The sequence below is a fragment of the Elephas maximus genome, chromosome 15 (assembly GCF_024166365.1).
Source record: "Elephas maximus indicus isolate mEleMax1 chromosome 15, mEleMax1 primary haplotype, whole genome shotgun sequence".
NCBI classification, from domain to species: domain Eukaryota; kingdom Metazoa; phylum Chordata; class Mammalia; order Proboscidea; family Elephantidae; genus Elephas; species Elephas maximus.
In genome coordinates this window covers 5,404,010-5,427,208 of record NC_064833.1, presented here as the reverse complement: position 1 = coordinate 5,427,208, position 23,199 = coordinate 5,404,010, and the positions used below count along the sequence as shown (strand labels likewise).

The 23,199-nt window shown below is 50.0% G+C and overlaps 1 protein-coding gene across 2 annotated transcripts in view; it reads right to left on the bottom strand.

The window, feature by feature from the left end:
- The window catches only part of COL22A1 (collagen type XXII alpha 1 chain), a 295,566-nt gene extending 272,771 nt beyond the window's left edge, over positions 1 to 22,795 (bottom strand). The window contains exons 1-3 of one of the 2 annotated variants that reach the window (XM_049854093.1): positions 22,398 to 22,795; positions 7,453 to 7,615; positions 3,303 to 3,869 (exon numbers count right to left, since the gene is read on the bottom strand). In XM_049854093.1, coding sequence (XP_049710050.1) covers positions 3,303 to 3,869; positions 7,453 to 7,543 — 658 coding nt within the window. In that variant the 5' untranslated portion in view covers positions 7,544 to 7,615; positions 22,398 to 22,795. Of the gene's footprint in view, positions 1 to 3,302; positions 3,870 to 7,452; positions 7,616 to 22,397 lie in introns of those variants that run through there. The other variant, XM_049854094.1, reaches the window with a different exon arrangement.
- Positions 22,796 to 23,199: the final 404 nt, after the last annotated feature.

Here is a 23,199-nt window from a genome sequence, read left to right as displayed (position 1 = left end):
ACCGACTTGACGGCACCTAACAACAACAACAACAACTCTCCTAAAGTGTGAGAGAATAAAATTCTCTTGGTTTAAGTCATCCGCTTGTGGTTTTTCTGTGATAGCACTAGACGATGAAGATATACCACATTGTGTTTATCCACTCATCTGCTGATGGACACTTGGTCTCTTTTTGCCTTTTGGCTATTCTCAACAGTGCTGCAATGAACACTGGTGTACACATATCTGTTTGAGTGCCTGATTTTAATTCATCTTGGTATATACCTAGGAGTGGAATTGCCAGCCTGTCTTTTTCAAACCCTCACCAAAAACCCAGAATCTATTTGTTTCTGCCCATCAAAATATGGAGGAGTTAAAAATCCCAGTGATTTCAGATCTGCTGTAGAGTTTTATTGTTTGCATGGGGTGGGGGGGGCAGGCACTGTGCACACATTTCTACCTGGCCCATCACAATGGCAAGCACAGAAATGCCAGACCCTGCCCTTGACCTCCTTTCAAAGACACGCAATGCAGGCAGCTCCGCTTACACGCCAGGCTCTGCTCTAGCATGGGCGGGGGGAGGGGGTTGACAAGGAACAGGGCTTTGCCCTCGTGGAGCTATGTTCTTGTGTAGGAAGCAGACACCAGGCAGATAAACTAATCCATACGGCAGGGGGTGGCCAGTGCATACTCTGTAGTGTAATTATCTGTCTCCTGCCAACCACCACAACTAGTATCAAGGCCAAAGAGTGTCAGCTTCATCACTGCATCCCTGGCACCTGCATGTGCCCAGGTAAAGAGGAATCACTGAGTGTGTGGATGTTGGACGGACCCCAAGTAACGGGACAGGACTGCCCCCTAGAGCTTTCTCGGCTGTAATCTTTATGGGAGAAGATTGCCAGGTCTTTCTCCCATGGAGCTGCTGGGTGAGTTCGAATTGCCAACCTATTGGTTGGCAGCCAAGCACTTAAGTGTTGCCCTATCAGGGCTCCTTCCAGCTTATCACTAAGAAGCCCCTATTCATAACTGCTCCTATTCAGGCTGTGAAGTCACCAGACGCATCGGCCATGTGCCGAGGGGTTTCTGGTTGTTTGGATTTGGGGACACTCCTTTACTGACTCTCACTACACGCTTCCCCTTATATTACTGCTGGCTATTTTATTTTCTTTCATTTTGTTTTACCCTGAAGGATGGTGAGGAGATGGTGTTTCGTTTGTCATCCGAATGGGCTAGGCCCTCATCATCTGTCTCACAGCTGTATTTACCAAAACCTACTGGCTTTAAACTTCCGAGAATTAACATCTATTTAGACGTTTGGAGGAGCTTAGACACAGAGATGGAGGCAGTGATGGTTCAGCGGTAGAACTCCTGCCTTGCATGCAGACCAGGCTCCTGGCCAATGTGTCCCGTGTGCAGCCACCAGGCGTCTGTCCGTGGAGGCTTGCATGTTGCTATGATGCTGAAGAGGTCTTGGCAGAGCTGCCAGACTAAGACTGGCTAGGAAGAAAGGCCTGGTGATCCGCTTCTGAAAATCAGCCAGTGAAAACGCTACAGGTCACAGCTTTCTGATTCAGAGACAGTCATGGGGACGGCTCAGGCCTGGGCACATTTTGTTCCATTGTGCATGTGTCGCCGTGAGTCGGGGCTGACTTAACGTCAGCTAACGACAACAGAAACAGAGAGACCATGAGTTTTTTCTTATCATGGCAGACGTGGTGTTCTGGGCTGACTGCATCCATTTCCCCTTCTCTTGGTAATAGCCCCCGATTTTCATTCCTGTATCTCACCCCTTTCCTTGAGGGTATGGGGTTGATAATTAATTCCATTGCCAAATCTTAGGGTCATTGGGTTTAAGCCCCAAACAGTCACCCTATTCTCACCCCTAGGCTACAGTGATTGGGCTAGGAATAGTCACATGGCCCGCACTGGGCCAATCAGGCTGACTGAACCCCGGGAGTGTTGGGTAATAGTCTCCTCCTCTCTGACTATGAAGGGAGGCTGGAGCTCCAAGGTTCACGGGGCACTTCTGGGGTGGCAATTCTGTTTGCCCTTCCACAGCCATTCCTACCCTTTCCTGGCCTGCTTTAGCCCCAGGAGGCCAACCTCTCTGACCTGCATCACCTGACTCCTGTGTGGGCTGGTGACAGGGTTTGGCTCGTGGGAGGCACCAGCCATGCAGGAGGAGAGAGAGCGGGCTTCCAGGACAACCCCAAGACTATCAACTCTCTGCCTGTTCCCCCTCCCCACGCCCTTCATCCCCAGCCACAGCCACCAGATTCCAGACAAGTAGGTTAGCGACTTCAGCTTATCTCAGAGGTCACTTGTCAGCAGCCTCTAGGATACACAACCCTGACCATCTCTAGAAGGGCTGAATCTGGGTTGCTGGCTACAGTTCACTAAGCCAGTTTGTAGCCTTTTTTCTTGCCTGGTCACCCCCACCATCACCACCCTGGGAGAAGGAAAAGGAATTGATATATTTTGCCCTACTATGTGCCTGGAAGGGAGCCCCGTTGGCGCACTGGTTAAAGTACTCAGCTGCTAACTGAAAGGTTGGTGGTTTGAACCCACCAGCTGCTTCAAGGGAGAAAGACGTGGCAGTCTGCTTCTGTAAAGATTTACAGCCTTGGAAACCCTATGGGGCAGCTCTACTCTGTCCTGCAGGGTCGCTATGAGTCCGAATCAATTCCACAGTGACCGGTTTGGTTTTTTGGTTTTGTTTTTGGTTTACGTGCCTGGCTCTGCTGGCACTATCTGAAACCTGGCAGCCTTTCTCAATTCAGAGATGAAGGTGAGGTTCAGAGATGCTTCACTAGCCTTCATGGATCTGAAACAGGTGGGCAGGTTAGAACACAACTGTCTGTGATTCCAAAATCCTTTCTGCCTCGGCCTCCGCCTCCACCTCTCCTGAGGGGAGGAAGATGAGAAACGTTTCTTGATAAGATGCACCTACTAAATGTTTTCACTAACCCCTCGGTGCTGCAAATGGCTAATGCGCTCAGCTGCTAACGGAAAGGCTGGTCATTCAAGTCTGCCCGGAGGTGCCTCAGGAGAAAGGCCTGGCAATTTACCTCCAAAAATCAGTCATTAAAACCCGATGGAGCACAGTTCTACTGTGACGCCCATGTAGTGGCCATGAGTCTGGGCTCACTCCAGGCAGTTGCTTAGTTGTTTTCACTAGGTTACTCATGTCACTGAACCTAGCTACGGTGGACTCCGCCCCACCTCGGCCAGCTCTAGTTGTGCAAGCCTGGGCCGTTTGAAGTGGCGACACTGTTCCCCTCTGCTCAGGGAACCCCTCCAGGCTGCCTGCTTCCCCCACTCACTTTCACACAGGCGGCGCCTCAGCTTGCCACGGATCTTGTCGATGGCGTTGAAGTCCGACACGTGGAAGACGTGGGCGGACTTGGGCTCCGAGGCCATCTCCTCCAGCTCCTCCTTCAGCGCCTCGCCCACGCCCACCGCGAAGACGCGGATGCCCGCCCGGTGCGCGGCGGTGGCGGCTTCCAGCACCAGGTCCTGGCTGCGGCCGTCGGTCAGCAGGATGGCCACCTGCTTGAAGGCGCGGTCGCCGGGCCGGCCGCCAGCCTGCTGGGAGAAGCTGCGGCTGGTGATGTAGCGCAGCGCGTCGCCCGTGTTGGTGTGGCCCCCGTGGTAGGCCAGCAGCCGCGCGGCCGCCTTGACCTCCTCCCGCGAGCCGAAGCGGCCCAGCTCGAAGGCCGTGCTGGGCCGGTCGCTGTAGCGCACGACACCCACGCGCGTGTGGTCGGGACCCACCTCAAAGGTGTCCACCAGGTTGGCCACCCACTGGCGCACCTTCTCAAAGTCCTCCTTGCCCACGCTGGAGGAGGTGTCCAGCAGGAAGACCAGGTCGTAGTGCACAGTTTTGCAACCTGCAGGGCAAGAGAAAGCATGACTTAAGCAAATAGGTCTGGAAACTGCACTGTCTGTCCTAGGAGCCTGCAGGCGAGGCCATTGGGGCCACACACACCTGAGGCAGGTACTGCTTTGCCTGTCACTAGCTGGGGGGCTTTGTCTGCTGTCCTAACTTCTGAGGTCTGTGCCCCAGCTGTCACATGGCAGTAACGACTGGCTTTCCCAAGGTTGCTGTGAGGTTCCATTGACAATACAGACATCACATCATGTTACAATAAAACCTGCAAAAGCCAGAACCTGTGGGAGGCAGAAACCTGTTAGAGAAGGAAAACACAAATATTTTCCACTAAAATGAGCGACAGAAAAGTGCTAAGACTGTACCCCGTCAAAGGAGGAAAAACAAGGCAGTCCCGTTGAGTCCCGGCTCTCACAGTTTTCACTGTATGTTTTAACATCACGTAATACCACCATATGTCAGTCACTTTAAACCCTTTTATTTTAGTTAAAGAGCTAGTTCATTATTTTTCTAACTTGCTAAAAGTAATGCATGCTCATTTCAGAAAAAAACCAAACCAAACCCATCGTAGTCAATTCTGACTCATAGTGACCCTATAGGACGGAGTAGAACTGCCCCATAGGGTTTCCAAGGAGCTGCTGGTGGATTCAAACTGCCGACATTTTGGTTAACAGCCGAGCTCTTAACCACATCGCCACCAGAGCTCCATCATTTCAGAAAAGAAAATCTAAAAATGTTTTCAATGCCAACATTCCCATCTACACAGGGATAACCACTGTTAAACTCTGGTGCATGCAACAACAACAAAAAAAAGGAAACAAACGAGTTGCCGTTGAGTCAATTCCAACTCGTGATGACTGACTCCGTATATGTCAGGGTAGAACTGTGCTCCATAATTTTTTTTTTTTTTTTGGCTTGTTTGTCCATTTGTTTGTTTGTTTAAAGATCTAATGAGTTTAATGGAGTCCTGTTGGCACAGTAGTTAAGAGTTCAGCTGCTGACCAAAAAGGTCAACAGTTCAAATCCACCAGCTGCTCCTTGGAAACTCTTTGAGGCAGTTCTACTCTGTCCTATACGATTGCTATGAGTCAGAATTGACTCGACAGCAGCAGGTTTGGTTTTGGGTTTTTTAATGACTTTAATGGCTCTCCACAGAGTTTTCAATGATGATTTTTTGGAAATGTATTGGCAGGCCTTTCTTCCAAAGTGCCTCTGGGTGGAATCAAACCTCCAGCCTTTTGGTTAGCAGCCAAGCATGTTAGCTGCATGTATTCTTGGTAATTTTCTATTTCCATGTAGTTTTTGATGGAAACAGGATTGTAGCACATATACAAACAGGTAAGCTGTTCTCCCTGCACTGAGTGACACACTGCACCCTGCCTGTGTCCACGGCTCAGCACATATACAAGCAATTCCACTGCACCAAGGAGCCTGATCTATTCAACCGCTGCTCTCCTGGTGGGTGTTTAAACACTTCACAGCATTTCACCTATTAGAAACGATGTGAAAGACATTGTATTCATATACTTTCAATACAAATGTATAGATATTCTATAATGCTTTATAAATATATTCTTATGTATTAATAAATATAAGTTTTATATATACTATGCAATGCTTTTGCTTAAGCAAAACAGGGAACTGTATAATTTTTTTCTGATTGTCACAGCAACTCTACTAGGGAGCCTACTCATCCTCATTTTATCATTAGATAAGACGAGGAAAAAGTGTTCTCTAAACTCAAAAGTGCTGTACAGATGGAGAAGAGCACTATTAAGAAGTGCCAGTCTTGACTCTTGTTATTGTTAGTTGTCAAGCCAATTCCAACACATGGCGACTCCAGGTGTGCAGAGTAGAACTACTCCAATAGGGTTTTCAAGGCTACAACCTGTCAGAAACAGATGGCCAGCCCTTTCTTCTGAGGGCCTCCAGGTGGGTTTGAAGCACCAGCCTTTCAGCTAGTAGCCAAGAGCTTATGTATTTATGAAGCTATCTGGCTGGCAAAGGTAAAACAAAAGACCAGTGGTGTCCAGCATACATGAGCATGTGGAAGACAGCGCTCACACACGGGATAAGTGGCCGTGGGTTCTGTCATACTCATCCTCAGGGGCTTCAAAGCCTTGTAAAGGGGGGTATCTTTTGATACAAAAATTACAAACTTAGTGATTTATCCTAAGAAATCACAAGTGAAAAAAAGAAAGAAAAAAGATGTAGAAGGCAATGCACTGCGGCATTTTGAGGCAAACTCCTGCAGACTACCAGCTCAGTGGCCCGTGTGGGCCTGTGTAGATAAAAAGTATGTAGACACTAAGAATCCATACAGCGGAATGCTAGGCCCCCGTTCAACGGTGGCTGTAGAGGGGCCCGTATTTACCAACGTGAATACATTTTGCCAATAAGCTGGGTGTAAAAAAAAAAACAGTAAAAAGCTCTATATAAAACATATGTGATAGATTTCTGGAAAGGTCACCTGTGTTTGTGTGTATGCAACTGTATTTAAATATTTAAATGTCTGCCTGGAAGAACCTACAGGCAGGAAAACATTGCTTACCTCTGGGCAAGCAGAACTGTGAGTAATGCTTAGGATTTTCTTTATAGCCCTTTACATTTTCTTATTTTATGTTTGCAAGGAATGAATTAATTTTAGAAAACAGAAAAAGCAGTAACGCTATTTGTAGTCACACACACACACACACTCACACACACACACACTCAAATACTTTTCAATCCCAGCCTGAGACAGTGCCACACCTGAATGTCCTGCACATACCTTTCCTGTCAGTGTCTAAGTCCCAGTTGTGATCTGCCTGTCAGGAGCTGAGTGAAAGCCCTGCCTCAACAGGACTGATCCTAACAGGATTCGAGTTTGTGGACTGCATTGGCCCAGATGTGTGGACTCAGAGATCTTCGTGGGGAGTTTTTCTCCTTCACACAAAAGCTCATCCTTTTGTTTTGGGGGCACTCCAGCGCCTGGCCGCTTCAGGGTAATTGCTGTGGAGGGCCAGACAGGGCCCGGCCTAGAGGCTGTAATCCAAGAGCAAATTTGTTTTAAGGCCCCAGAAGGTTCGTTTGTCCAGGAGGCCTGACAAAGGCAACTTTAGAGCTCTCACTACATTTTCTTCTGGAGGCCTGGAACAGACTGGACTGTGGACAAGTGAGAATGAAGTATTATGAGGTGGCAAGGGCTCTGACTGAACTTGGGGGCCGCCACCCTGGCTTCTGGCTCTGTTAGAGGGCCCTGTGAGACTTGACAGGTGACTGCTTCCCTCTAGGCCACCATTTTCCCCATCATCCCTATTTTTTCTTTTTCCTGCTTCCCTTCTGGCAGCTCCGAGCTCATGTGTTAAGTCAGCCGACTCTGTCTCTTTCTCTGTCTCTCTCTGTGTCCCCATACCCACACACACACACACACACATGCTCCTTCTGGACAACTGATGCACACGCGTTCGTGGAAGACAACTAACACACCCTCTTGGACAACTCCCTATGCACTCCCTAGCACACACTCACCAGATCATGCACGCATACACCCTATACTCACACACACATGACACACGGACATGCGAAGTGTGCGACGGGCCCACCTGCCCTCTGCGCCTGCCCATGGCTGCCTGCGCTCCACAGCAGCGGTATCCAGAGCAGGAAGGCTGTGGAGTTCCTTCGGAGGGTGCCCATGGCTCTCTCGTGCTTCGAGACGAGTGTTTCTTGGCCGAGAAGGGACACTATTAGGGTCTACAGGAGCATCACCTGGGCAGAGAAAGACACACCTTTAGAGAAAGAGGAAGACCAGAAGGAGCAATCCCTGAGTTTGTCCAGGAGGAATCTCCCTAGGCCCAGCCTCACTACCATCTTCCTGCTCAGACTCAACTCTTCAAACAGTCAAAAGCATGACCTTCTAAAGAGCGAAGCCAATTGTCACCCTTCCCTTCCTCAGTCTGCCCATCCATCCTGCCATCCACCTAATATGTGTATTGAGGGCCCTTACTCTGTCCATCCATCTCTCCATCCACCCAATTAACACACATATATTGAGAACCCTCAGTCCATCCATCCATCCCTCCATCCGCCCAATTAACACATGTGTATTGAGGACCCTCCAGGCCCTGTGGTTGGACTTGGGGCTGCAGAGAGGAGTAAAAGAGGGCCTCGGAGCTTGAGGATCTCACAGGCACACCCTGCCCAAGGTCTTGCCATGAACCTTCCTCATCCCCTACTGAACCCAGCACACATGACCTGCCATGGTCTTCCCACCCTGTCCCGCTGTATCCCTCACCTCTCCCCACTTCCCACCATCTGCACTGGTAACTATGAACCATTTGCCCGTTTCCCACCGATGCCAGATCTAGGACACCCGTTGTTTCTTTGGGAGTTTTCATCTGCCTGGAATCCTCACTCCTACCTGAACCCCCTGGCAGGACTCAGCTCACGTGTTCCTTTTCTAGAAAGTCTTTCCCAGATAGATGAGGACCAGACCTCAGCTCCTACAGTTCCCCAGGCTCCCCTTCTCCTAGCAATGGGCCATTACTTTGAGAATCCATTTGTGGTATCAGGCCCCTCACACGGTATGATCCATGCAGGCGGAGCCAAGCTGACTCAGCTCTATGCCCTCAGCATGGATGAGAGCCCCTCACACGCAGTTTTCAGTAACTATCTTTGAATGAAGAAATGAAGAATTCTTCAAGGGGTCCCAGAACCTCAGGTCCTGCAATGGTGGGGAAGTTATCTCAAGGGCAAAGGGCAAACCATCATCATGAGAATTATTCTGCTGCAAGGAACAGGTGCGTACATTTCCCCCCCAACTCTGGAATTTTAATAAACAGGAAAATATTAAGTGGGTGGTAAGGGAGAAGTTTAGGAGCCAATGCATTTAATCCATCATTGTGTTTCAAGCCCCTAAAGTGCTGCATATGTGTGCAGTGACAAATGGGAAGGCCACAGAGAATCATGGGGACATGCTCCACAGAACGGATGCCCGCTGCACCACAAGGGTCCTGGACCAGGGCTGGGAGGGGACTGGGAACATGAAAACCATGGGCCCGGGGCGGGGGAGCTCATGGGTACATGCAGGCGTGTGTGTACGTGGGTGTGCATGTTTTTCTTTTCACAACATTTTTTTCTGAATTGTGTTGATACTTCAGCTTTTCACCAATGGCAATTTAAAGCAATTGAAAGTGTGCCTGAGACTCAGAAGTTGTTGTTGGTTACTGTCAAGTCCAACTCATGGTGACTCCCTGTGTGCAGTTCAGAACCTCTCCACAGGGTTTTCAAGGATGTAAACTTTCAGAAGTAGATCACCAGGCCTGTTTTCCCAGGCGCCCCTGGGTGGATTCGAACTGCCAACCTTTCACTAGTAGTTGAGCCTGGATAAGCTACGAAGAAAATATATACAGAGCTGGGCCTGATGACAAACAGCTGAACCAGTCTCCAGGATGGTATCCCTTTCTCTCTCTCTCTCTCTCTCTCTCTCACACACACACACACACACACAAATATCAGGAGAAAAGGTCAAATGTACGTTTGAAATCTTGAGGACCACCAGCCCTCATCAGCCACATGAGCCCTACCCTCTGCCCCCCCTGCCCCCTGCAGTGTCTGCCCTCCATCCACATGGGATTCCTTGAGGCTCTCAGAGGCAAATGTTCTCACATCCATCCGGTGCACCATGCAGGCTGCTCCCTGATCCTGGAATGCCCTTCCCCAGCTTGGCCTCGTTGTTGTTCAGCTCAGTTTCAGTCAGTTCTTGCAACAGCCCTGTAGGCTGACCGTTATAAACTGATTTCTGCTGTGGGAAGTAACTTGCCCAGGTCGCACTCCTAGAAGCAGTTGAGCAGTGATCTGAAACCTCGTAATTCGCAAGCAGACATATTGTCCTGAGAAAATTCAGCTCTAAGTTCTTCCAAGCCTCTCAGTGTGTGGTACTTTGTTACAGCAGTCCTAGGAAACTAAGGGTGGTACAGTGGTTAAGGTTGGTGGTTCGAACCCAGCCAGCGGCTCTGAGGGAGAATGACCTGGCGATCTGCTTCTGTAAAGATTACAGCCTAGGAAATCCTACTGTATCACATGAGGTCGCTAGAAGTTGGAATCCAACAATAACAACAGGAAACTAATACAGCAGATAACTTCTGCAAAGCACGCGCCACTAGGAATAAGAGAGCTAGACTTGGACTTGGGTCTGTCTGACACCAAAGTCATGCTCTTTCTAGAACTAATCATTAGCACATACTATGTGCATGCTAAGAGCCAAGAACAGTTCTGAGGCTTTTATACATAATAACCCACTTAATCTTAACAAGAGGCATCACTGGCACCAGCTAACTGGGTGGGTAACTGAGGCACACAAGGCTTAAGTAGCCATGATTCCATACCGAGGAGCCAGGATTCAAACCCAGGCAGCCTGTGCAGGCTCATGGACATACCCACTTGGAAATATCACTTCTCTCTGGGTGTTTGGAATCAGGTTGGAGTAACACTTAGTTCTTAAGCACAGAAGCAGTGAGAGAAACAAGCAAAGGATGCAGCGAAAAATCAAGCTACTCATCACCCAGTTCACAGGAACAAGAGGACAAGGGCAGCAAAGGGGGAGGGGGGAGACTTGCTACAGAATGAACTTTCAGATAACACCCGAGAAGAAGGGCCTTCCACCCAGAACAAATGGGCTGAGTGAGGCAGGCCTGGTATGGAGCCCTGCCTTTGCCCCTTGTTGTTATTGTTGTTAGGTGCCATCGAGTCAGTTCTGACCCATAGCGACCCTATGCACAAGAGAATGAAACACTGCCCGGTCCTGTACCATCCTCATGATGGTTGTTATGCTTGAGCCCATTGTTGCAGCCACTGTGTCGATACATCTCGTTGAGCGCCTTCCTCTTTTTTGCTGACCCTCTGTTTTACCAAGCATGATGTCCTTCTCCAGGCACTGATCCCTTCTGAAAACACGTCCAAAGTTTGTCAGATGCAGTCTCACCATCCTTGCTTCCAAGGAGCACTCTGGTTGTACTTCTTCCAAGACAGATTTGTTCGCTCTTTTGCCCCTTAGTGATATGAATAAGCAGTTCTTAAACTCCGTTCTCTTACCCATGAAATGGAGACAGTTTCCATTCCATCAGAAGGATGTTGTGCGGGAGACATGAAACAAAATCTGTAAAGCAAGCAACACAGATCCTGGCACACTCAAAAACAAGCAAACAAACTCACTGCCATCAAGCCGATGACAGCTCATGGTGGCCCCGTCAGTTACAGAGTAGACCTGCTCCGTAAGGCTCTCTTGGCTGTAATCTTTACCAAAGCAGATAGCCAGGCCTTTGTTCTGAATTGTAGCTGGATGGGTTTAAACCACCAATCTTTAGGTTAGTAGTTGAGTACAAACCATTTGCACCTCCCAGGACTTTGGCATATACTAGGTGCTCAGGAAATGTGAGATGTTTTGGAGCCTAGACCCCCGACCTCTCAGCCCACCCCAGGTGCAGTCCCAGCAAGCAGGGGCACCCTCTCTCCATTCTTTCCCCCCAGGCCCTGAGCTGCTGCCAGGGACTGGCTGCAGAGCTGGCACGATACAGGCCACACCCCTGGCCTGGGAGGCAGAGCTCTGCCATTAGTCCCGCAAAGTCTAGCAATTAATTTACTGAGCTGGATTCCTTCCACAAGCCAGCCGATTGCCATGGTAACCAGCATTCACTATTCAAGGACCCAGAGGAAGGGAGAGGGAAAACAAGGCCCAGAAAGCAATCGAGAGAGAGAAAATGAGATGTGGAGCATTGCAGGGGCAGCCTGGGCAGAGGGTGAGCTGGGTCTGATCTAGGGGGTCAGGCAACTGCCCATCGTGGCTGGGGGCTGGGAGACGAGGCCCTGCCAGTGTGTTGCTGGGTAACGCAGGAATCTAGTTGGGACATGAAAGCTTGGCGTGGCTGTGTCCAGATAGCTGAGGGTGTCTTTCTGCCACAGGCCCAGCTCTGGGCTCTGCTGCTGCCCTGCTGAGCCATCTAGGACATGAACTGCATGTTCTGTGTTGGAGGAGCAGGGAGAAGGGGCAGGGAGGGGGGCCACATTCTCAACAAGGCTGTCCAAGAGCCAGTGGAGGTCACTGGAGAGCCTGGGTCCTGGATTCAAACCCCGGCTCTGTGCAATGTGCAGTAAGCCCTCTTAGTCCACAAACACACCTTGAGTTCACCTACATGCCAGATATTTGACTTTTCTTGGGGCAGCTAGCATGACTCAGCTTCTCAGTTGGAAGCCCCATGATCAAAGGCCAATTCTGCCAATTACTTGCTGTGCAAACCAGGGGACATTACTCAACCTCTCTGGGCCTCGGTCCTTTCATATGTGAAGTGGGGCTACTAATACCTAGGTCACAGGCTTGCTGGAAGAATTAAACAAGCTGCTGCATGTCAAAAGCTTAGAATGCACCTGGTCATAGTAGTGCTTAAGGTGTGTTATTTTTATTATTCTCCAATCCTTAGTTCCCTCACCTGTAAAATGGGAATAATACCCCTTACTTTCTACATCTGTGGAGGAGATTACATGAGATAATGGGTATGACAATTGCTTGTAATGCAAAATATTGCCGTTATTGCCATAATAGGATATCAGGTGAAGGTTTGTTAGTCTCAGCTCCTCAATGGATAGACTCAGTTGATGGTAACTCCATTTGGGTATTGGAGATGGTTCTTTGGTCACTATACACCCAAGTGCATAAATGGAGAAAATATAGAAGTGTCAAGGATTTCATTTTACTTGGATCCCTAATCAACACCCATGGAAGCAGCAGTCAAGAAATCAAAGGACACATTGCATTGGGCAAATCTGCTGCAAAAGACCTCTTTAAAGTGTTGAAAAGTGAAGATGTCACCTTGAGGACTACGGTGCGTCTGACCAAAGCCACGGTGTTTTCAATCGCCTCATATGCATGTGAAAGCTAGACAATGAATAAGGAAGACCATAGAAGAATCGACATCTTTGAATTATGGTGCTGGCAAAGAATATTGAATATACCATGGACCGCCAAAAGAACAAACAAATCTGTCTTGGAGGAAGTACAGCCAGAATGCTCCTTAGAAGCAAGGATGGCAAGACTGCGTCTTACATACTTTTGATATGTTATTGGGAGGGACCAGTCCCTGGAGAAGGGCATCATGCTTGGTAAAGTAGAGGGTCAGCAAAAAAGAGGAAAACCCCTAACGAGATGTATTGACACGGTGGCTGCAACAATGGGCTCAAGCATAACGATTCTGAGGATTGCGCAGGACCAGGCAATGTTTTGTTCTGTTGTACATGGGGTCGCTATGAGTTGGAACCGACTCAACAGCACCTAACAACAACAATAATGCACCCAAGTGCTACCTGATTGGTAAATTATTCCCCTGGGTATTTTGGCAATGTACGCACGCATGTGTGTAGGTGTGTGCATGTGTGTGTATACCAATCTTCCCTTTCTACTGGGTGATAAATGTCTTGATGAGCAAAAGTGGACTTAGTTTTCACTGATCCTTAACACACCATTTGCACAGAGTAGATGCTCAGAGAATTAATAAATAAAAATGGCAGCTCATCCAATGAACGGTGAGCAAACAATGACACAAATCATATAAACAGTAGCCAGGACTATGCTGGTTGCTTTACTTGCTTCATTTCTTTACAACAAGTGGGCAAAGTGGTTATTATAGTTTCGGAACCTCGAGTTCAGAAAAGTCAAGGAACATGCCTGAGGTCATACAGCCAGGAAGCAGTAGGACTGGGAATTTATCCCAGGCCACTCTAAATTCTAAATTCCGTTTTCTTTTTCCGCTTAGCCAGGGAGGACTGGTCTCCCGCACTTTCCAGAAAGGAAGTACTTGTAAAAGGGGAGGAAGGAGAAGACTTCAGCCCTTTAGGAGCCTCTGATCCTGCTAACAGCAACATCTATTCTGCTTTTATCTCCCCCGCCACCCATTCAGACACGCCAACTACTTCAACAGCATCAACTTGAGCCCTCGCCACCAAACTTCAGACGGAGTCATCTGATTGAAGGAGATGGAAGGTGAGAATAAAATGCCTTTTCCTAACCTCCTTCTTTGTGCAATCAGATTCAGAAAGGTTTCTTACAGGTTAGTTTTTCTCTTCACTGCTTCCCTAAGTAAAGCCCAGTTGCCAGCTGTTTCTCGCCCAGTTGTTAAAAACTGAGAGTGAAACTCAATACATAGCTGCCTGTTCTTGACACAATGAAGACTTCATCAATTAGGCTCCAAAGGATTGGGCTCCTTATCCTGAAAGCCTTCAACGACTGCACCACTCTGTGTGCCCTTCGGAGTCACTGAGTCATTGATTCAACAAGTGTCTTTGGAGTTCCCAACTGGGCACAGCGATGTCCCTGCCTAAGTGCAGGTTACTTTCCAAGGAAGGAGAGAGAAAGCAAGCAAATACACAAATAAATAAACAAGATGGCTTCTGAGACTGAGAATGATTTGGACGCCATGAAACAGGGTCATGCTGTACAAGGTGGGCTTGGGTAGGACAGTTCATACACATTGTAAAAAAGAAAGCCTTCTCTGAGTTGGGGCCATGTGAGCTGAGATCTGAAGAATGGAAAGGAGCCAGCCATTCCAAGTGGGGAGAGGGTGGGGAGGCTAGTGGAAAGCCTCCTTCAGTCCTTGGATCCCTGTAACCCCCGTCCCCGGCCTTTCTGCCCATTCTCACAATGGCCCGAAAAGCTGCTGAAGAAGCATGGGATGAACACTGTGGGAACCTTCCTGCCCTGGGATAAAGCTCAAGACCCCTCATCATAGACCTGCAGAGGCCAGCTTGTCTCTACCTCTCCAGCCTCACCTTCTGTCCCCACTCCCCCCTTGCATGTTTACTTGGAACTGTGTGAACAAAGGAGGTGGGGAGAGATGCCATGCGCTACAGGGGCGGGGCACTGTGGGGCATCCTGCATCCCCTGATTCAGTGGGGCAAGGATGAGCGAGTTTCCCATGAGTCACACGGGCACCACGAAGATAGGTGGGCTTGGGTCACTGGGCCAGAGCCCAGCCAGCATGTCAGTTTGCGCAACAAGGAGATTCCAGCTCTAAGAAGCCATGACCAGCACTGAGAGGGCAGAAGATGAAAGGGCTTTTTTCATCTTTGATGTTCTGGAGAGACCTAACCAGAAGAGATCTCCTAGGTTGGGGGAGTCTTAGGTGAGGATGCTCCAAGAGAGAACCAAGGCAATGAGGTATTAGCGACAAAGATAGCCAAGAAAGAGCTACTCCTGCAGCTGCTGAAAACTAGCTGCTGTTGAGTCGACTCTGGCTCGTGGCAACTCTACATGTTGGAGTAGAACTATGCTCCCTAGAGTTTTCAGTGGCTGTTTTTTTTTTTCCAGAAATAGATCTCCAGGCCTTCATTCTGAGGCACCTCTGGGTGGACTTGAACCTCCAATCTTTCTGTTAGCAGCTGAGTGTGTTAACCATTTGTACCACCCAGGGATTCCTGCAGCCATGGAAGCTGGGAGCTATTAACTCCTCACCTCCCCCTTCATCCCCACCCCAAGACCCCAGAGACGCTAGATCCACAGAGTAAGGGAGGGAGAGGGAAGGGATCAGTACACTGATCCTTACACCCTTGCCCAGTTTTGCCCAAAGTCCAGTGGTGCCCAGAGCTTTTGTGTTACATGAGGCAACCATCACCCTCCCTTTTTTAAAAAACTTAAGCCAGTTGCAGCTGGGCTTCTTTGACTTGCAAACCTCATAGTAGGCACTTGGTGCATGTGACAAGGCCCTATAATACTGCCACCTCATCTCTGGGGTCCATCTCACCCTCTCCCACATGGCTTCCCTGGTCCCTTAAACTCCTGGCTGGGCTCCATGTGTTGTCTCCTCTTCCTCTTCTTTCATCTTGGATTGACAACTCAGTTTAGCTACTCTTTCCCAGAATTACCCTGTTCAACCTCCCTCTCTTCCCCCACCCAAGAGGTGACTTCCCACGTCCATAGAGATGCCTCCTCCTTGCGCCACTGGAGTGGCAGCTCAGTTAGGAGGGCTGGCCCTCCCTCCAGCCAACCCTGCCCATCGGTGAAAGCAGACATCCACGGCCCTCTGGTGTTTAGTTAGTTTCTTCAAGCATCTTAGAGCTGTAATAACCCTGTTCTTACTCCTTCTCACATTTTCAGTGTTGAATCTTTCCCGATATTTTCTTTTTTTTCCCAAAATATACCATCTCAGTTCTTCATAAGAGAGGGTCTCAGGTTACAGGGTCCTGAGGACACAAAGATATTTCTGCTTAACTTATTTTGAGCAGTGTCTGGTCTGGTGAAGCAATTTATATAAATAGTGCCACACCATCCACACAGATTTTGAAGGTACTGTTCCATGCAGCTCCCCTTTTCTGGCAGAGAATAACAAGAAGCCACAGCAGAGCCCCTGTGAGATGTGAGGCAGCAAGGAGGGAGAGACAGGAAACTTGGACCCTGAGAGACCCCAGTTGGGTTCCTGTCTCCATCACTCACTAGCTGATCTCAGCTAAAGTCCCTTTCTATGCTTCAGTCCTACCACCTGTCTGCCGGTTTGTCAAACTGTGGTGGCTTGCCTGTTGCTGTGATTCTGGAAAGTATGCCATCGGTACGTCAAATACCAGTAGGGTCACCCATGGTGGATAGCCTCAGTGGAGCTTCCAGACTAAGGCAGACTAAAAAGAAAGGCTATCAACTACTGAATATTATCCAGGGAAAACCCTATGGATGGCAGGATAGTGTCCAAGACTTAAACTTGCTTACTTTGGATGCATCATCAAGAGGGACCAATCGCTGGAGAAGGACAACATGTTTGGTACAGTGGGGGGCTAGCAGCGGTGACGGAACCCTCCGTGAGACGGACGGACACAATAGCCACAACAATGAACTCAAACACGCCAACAGTCAAGGGGACGGCCCAGGACAGGGCAACGTTTTGTTCTGTTCTACATGGGGAGGCAGTGAGTCTGAGCTGACCCACAACAATGAACTCAAACACGCCAACAACCAAGGGGACGGCCCAGGACGGGGCAATGTTTTGTTCTGTTCTACACGGGGAGGCAGTGAGTCTGAGCTGACTAGATAGCAACTAACAACAACAAGTTGCCTCGTCTGTAAAACAGGACCGATTTTACCTACCTCATCGGTTGACTAAAGGGATAGAGTCCCGGGTACAGTGCGTGCTTGTAATCAACGGCAATGGCAACCATAAAGAAAACGCGAAGCACTCAAGAAACAGAAACTATTACCCTCAGCAAATCCCTCTCAGCGCTTAGTTCATGCTGCGATTCTGCACCGCCATCTAACCAACGTATGTAGAGAAATCTGAGAGAGTGGTCTACCCCAAAGCTCCCCATCGCCCCATCAGGCACTCAAATCCTCTCTGTCCCTCCTATGTCCTCATCCAAGCTTGGGCGTCTCCAATGAGTAGGTGCTCCAAGACTTTGACTTGTGGACTTGGGACGTGTCATCAGGAAGGACCAGCCGTTGGAGAAGGAAGTCATGGGGGGCCAGTGAGGGCAGGGGGACCCTCCATGAGATGGACTGACACAATGACAGCAACAACGGACTCAAACATACCAACAATCATAAAGATGGCCCAGGACAGACAACGTTTTGTTCTGTTGTACACAGGGTCACCGTAAGGTGCATCTTAGAACTCTAAAACATCAGAGCAGGGGGAGTTTCAGAGATGTCAGCTGTCTTCAGGGGAGGAGGCTGGAGGGAAGGCCAGTGGCCAAGCTCAGGCCCGGCCTAGGTCCCCCTTTCCCAGTCCAGTGTTCTGCTTCATACCAGGCAGCTCAGACAACTGTGGTGTCTGGATCCCTCCCTTAGAGTCCTTCCTGTGGCCCCTAATCCAAACTTCCAGCTCTGCCCCTTGAGGGCACACACTCCCCACAACCTTGCATGACAGCGTTCCTTCTAAGAGTGAGACTGCTACATCAACCAGAGCACACACCCCCTGCTTACCGTACTCTGTGTATCCCCAAAGGGCATTGCTCACGGGAAGCACAGGTAATACTTGCCGAGGCAGGTCTGCTCATGTTATTCCCCAGCTTAAAGCCTCCTCTGTCCTCTCCAAGACCTTCCCAGCCTCATTCCCTAGCCTCACCTCATGAACCTTATTCCCCAACCTCCAAGAACTTCCCTTTCTTCCTCCCATGCCCCAGCATTTTCTTTTCCTAACTCCTGGACATCGCCTCTGCTGTTACCACTGAGACAACTTCTTTTCCTTGCCAAGCAGACTCCTGCCCATCCTTCAGGGCCCAGCTTATGGGCCACCTCCTTGGGGAAGCTCTCTCTGATGCCTAGGTAGTGAGTGTGCTGCTGTCTTCCCACAGGCTTCTGATTTTTCGCATCCAGCAGTGGCATTAAAATTTATTTATTTATTAGCTTGTCTTCTCCACTGAGTTCCTCCGACTTAGGCGTTGTGTCTCTGGTCTCTCTCCTCAGTACCTGCAATAGTGACAGGCACAGAGAAGGTGCGCCTTACATGAATGGGGAATGAAGCAATGTACTGAGTGCCTGAATTACAAACCAGTTTAGATGGTAAGAGAGGTTTCTTACTTATACTTCTTCTATTTTTTTAAACCCTGTAGCTTCTACTTCCTAAGAGCAGAGCAAGCATGCACCTTGGCTCAGAGGTTCCTTTCTTTGCCTAGTCTCCAGGAATGTTTCTTTCTCCCCAGGAACCACCTCAGTTCCTACCAGGGCCCCCTCGTTCTGCAAACGTGAGCAGGCGAAGGTCAGGCCTGCACCTGGGAGAGCCAGGGTGGACCTGCCACAGCACACGCTTCTCCCCAGGGAACTGATTCACAACCAAGCCCAACACAGAGGGCAAGAGAGGCTTCCCAACCATCACAACACGGGATCTCCAGACCATTCCCTACGGAAGCCATGGCTCTGGCACAGCTCTGTTGGGATTCTCAGGCTCATGTCACCCTGTGCACAGGCTCCTAGACAAGGAGGCTCCCATATGTCTCCCCTGTGAGGGAAGCCCTGCCCGGACCTCTGTGTTCTGCAGTTCCTAGCACTGTCAGGCTTTGTAAACACAGCCTGAGAGCATATGAGTGGGAAAAGGCAACAGGAGGGGCAGAAGAAAAGCACCTTGAAAAGTTCCCTGTGAGGAGGGACCACCACAGTCCCATCCTCTTTTCCTTTCACTTGAAAAGTCACCCAAGTGGTCTGAGATAAACTTGTGACATTAATTCATTCATTAACTCATTCGCTTGTTCATTTACCTCTTCACTTTCTCCTTCGTTCTTTCATGATCTGCCCACATCCCCACCTCCCTGTGCACTCCTGCCTGTCTGCGCTCCCTCCCTTTCTCTCTGACCCCCCCCCCCCACTCACCCCCTGCCACCACACATCCCTTGTGCCCCCCAGGCCCAATGCCAGTACCCTAGAGGTAGAGATCAACAAGCCAGGGTTTCTGTCCCAACGACAGTACTTTGTAGGGGTACAGCCAGCCAGACGTCCGGCGCAAACAATTGCAAAACCATGAGGTGAGTTCTGTTCTTCTAAGACTCAGGAAGCCAGCCCTACAGGAAGCCGCTGGTGAGCCCCAGCCCTTGCAGCAACATCTGACACTGAGTAGAGAGTCCTCCTTGGCAGGTTGCTTTACCCCTGCTGGCCTCTTTTTTCTCATCAAGGGACGGTTTAATAAATACCTCTGGGCTTGCTGTAAAAATTATACAAGGGGAGGTGTGTGTGGACACTCGGCACCAGGCCTGTGTTCTAGTAAGCAGCATGGTGAGGGGCTGAGTAGGGGTGAGGTGCCTCTCCCCCTTCTCCAAAGCACAGAGTACTGGACCTCTGGCCTCCTCTTCACACGCTGTGGGTGCTGGGCATCAGGGTGGGGTTGTATTTGCTCCTTTGTTCTCTAAGCTCGCCTGGCACAGAGTAGCCATTCAGGGCGTATTGTTTTATTTACATAGGTTATGTTTATGTATATGGTGTACATCTACTAACTCCCTTTGGAAAGGGGGATTGACTGGGTTAGACACTTCCTCTCTTAGTGTGAGAACAGGCTAGAGTGGCTACAGGGGAGTCCTGGGGCTTGCAGGACCCTACAAAGGCCCTAATTCTACAGAAAATGGATCTACCAGGAGCCAAAGGTGTCCCTGTCTCTGAAAGGCCCCACACCTGCTTGCTGACCAGACACCAGGACCCTATGCCCTGAGGCCCACCTTGCTTTCTTAGCTCTTTCTTCAGGTTCCAGCCCAGAGATATACCAAAAGGTACTGGAGAAACAACACAGCCAGGAAATAGAAGAGCTGAATTCAGACCCAGGCCAGTCTTGTATCCTCCGCCACAGCCCAGTCCATGAATTCAGGTCCCATGGGCTCTTCTGGGGGCCTTGACAATGCCCTGGAGCACCAGAGCCATCATGTAATCAGACAGCACCCCCACCCGCCCCCCCCCAAGAGAGCTGTCAGGAGGAAAGGATGAGCGTCTCTGATGCAGGATGGTGTGTGGCCACTGTGCTAGGCCTGGAAGATACCATCGTAGTTATTTCAATTTCAGCATTCCATTCACTTATTTGTTACCAAACGCCTACTAAGTGCCAGGCTCTGTGCCAGGAGTTTTGCAGATGTTTCAACTCCTTGAAAAGCACTTGGTTATCACAGTTTTAAAATTTCATCATTCCACAGGGATACACTGAGTTCCTAATGTGTCCAGCATTGGGTAGACACTGGACATTCTGCAAAACTCATGAACTCCAAGAACTCGTAAGAGCTTACAGACAAGCCAATAGGTGATCACGACAGTGTGATAACATGGTGCTGCCAGCAGGCGTGGGGTGCTGGGGCAGGGCATGTCCAAGCTGACGGAGGGCTTGGTTAGATGTTTCTCCGGTGGCCTGGTAACATTCCGTCACTGGCCTCAATCTGTCCACAATCTCTGCTGAAGGCAATGGGACCACAGAACCACTACCTAGCAAGCTCAGGGCAAACACTAGAACAGGCAGAACAAAATACTTGCAACAATCCAACCTTCCCACTGCTTGCGGAGTACCTCCTATGAGCCATGAAAAAGCAGCCATTGAAAACCGTACAGAACACAGTTCTACTCTGACCCGCATGGGGTCACTGTGAGTCGGAGTTGATGCCATGGTGACTGGTACTGGTATCCGTTATATTATCTCCATTACACAGATGAGGAAATGGAGGTTCACCTGGCTCAGGGCAGCCAGATACAGCAGTAGAGTTAGGACTGGAGGCCCAGGCTAGCAGCAAAGCTCATGCCCATTGACCTGTACGGCACTGCACACAGTTGTACCTCTCAGCTGGCCTCTCAACAAAACAAGAGCCCTGTCATTTAGACCTTTCCTGGAACATGCTTTAAATTAACCCAGAAGAGTCTGAACGTATGGCCTGAAGCCAGGTGACTCTCGCAGGTGGGAGTTGGGCTCGCCTGCATGTTAACAGGGATAAATCAATCGTCAATGACAGACAGATAGGTGGTCTCTTTGGAGGCTGGAATGATCTGTGTAGAGCCAGAGGTGCCAAGTGCTGGTGTGGGATTCTGGAGGATGACAAGTGACAGCATGGGGTTTTGAGGCCCCTCCTGCAGGGGGCAGCCAGATAAGCATATCCCCCTGTCATCTCTGGAGTCTCCACTCGAGCAGGACACATTTTCCATCAAAGACAAACGTGGGACAGAGCAGCAAAAAGGACCAAACACCTCTCTGACCCGAAGCTGGGAGAGGAGAAAGAAAATGCTCACATAGGAAAGGCATCCTAATTTAGGACAAGAAGACAACATGCCTTGACAATAAATACAAAACAGAAGAGAGCAAGCCTCCCTCCTCCATTTTTTTTTTTTTAATTTCATTTTTTTCTCCTTTTTCTCCAGATTTCTTACTGGAAAGTTCAGAGAGACTGGTACATGTCAACAACTTTATAAATACTAAAAACAACAACAACCCAAACCTGTTGCTGCCCACCCCTGGGCTCACAGCGACCTTACAGGACAGAGCAGAACTGCCTCATAGGGCTTCCAAGAAGTGGCTGGTGGACTCAAACTGCCGGCCTTTTGGTCAGCAGCCTGAGCGTTTAACCACTGTACCACCAGGGCTACCACTTGAGAAATAAAGTCATTGCTGTCGAGGTGACTCCAACACATAGTGACCCTATAGGAAAGAGTAGAACTGCCCCACAGGGTTTCCAAGGAGCGTCTAGTAGATTCGAACTGTGGACCTTTTGACTAGCAGCCAAGCTCTTAACCACTATGCGAAATAGGCTCTGGCGCTGACACTCTGAGCCACCCCTGGGCTCCTGCCTTCTCCTGCTGCTCAGCCAGAGCCCACAGGTGGGTACCTTCTCCCTGACTTTGCCTGTCTTACTCTGAGGTTTAGGCAAAGCACACACAGGGTCAACTCAGGACCCTGCTCGCTCTCCATGAACTAACTGTGCTCAGGCTTGGGAGAGAAACGGATATGCATGTGGGGAGAACTCTCTCGCTGTCTCATCCCCCACGGCGAGTCCTGACATCGTCTTGGGGGAGATGGATGTAAGGGGGAAGCGTGTCCCCAGCCTGCAGCGGAGGAGGAAAGAACCAGGGCCTTACCTGGCAGGGCAGACGCGCAAAGGGGCGCCAGCTAGGGTTCCGTCCTGGGCCCAGGTCCCTGGAGAAGATACCAGCAGCAGGCAGCCTTCTCCTGGGGTCCCCTGCCAGAAAGCTCCCTCAAAAAAAAAAAGTTTAGCAAGTTCGGCCTCCAGAGGAGACTTTTAATTAGTCCAGGGGCATCGCCAGCTAGGGTCCCGAGAGAGAGCGTTACAACTGTACAAGTAACCCAGTAAGACAGTAAGAAGGTAAGGCTTGAAACTTGCAGAGCAGACTGGAAGCTGGATGAGAAACAAAAAAACAGGGGAACGGGAAAACCACAACCACTTCCCCCGAGAAATGCAGCAGCCGCCAGCCCTGCTGCTGCCCAGGAACAAAGCTGTCTCCAGTGTCCCCAGGGGCAAACTAGCGGCTGGGCGGTGGGATTCCCCGGCTCGGGAGGGAGGGCAGGGGAGGAGCCAGGAGGAGGGGTGGGGCTAAAGGGGGTGGGGGCGTGGCCGAGGAAGAGCCGGGAAAGGAGGTGCAACTGAGCAGCTAATCCGACCCCTGGGAGCTGGGAGTTGCTGAGGGGCGAGGGGGACCCCTGATGGAAGGGGGAAGGTGAACTTCCTCTGATGGGAGGGAGAAGGCGGGCGTCCCCTTAGAGGAGGGGGTAGGGAATGTCCCCTGATGGGAGCGGGGAGTAGGGGTCCTCTGGTGGGAGGGGGAAGGTGGGCAGGGATCTCTTGGGTGGGGCTGGGGAGCCTGGGTGGTGTTAGGTCCCAGGCACTGAGGAGGCAGCCCACAGAAGCCCAGGAGAGGAGCT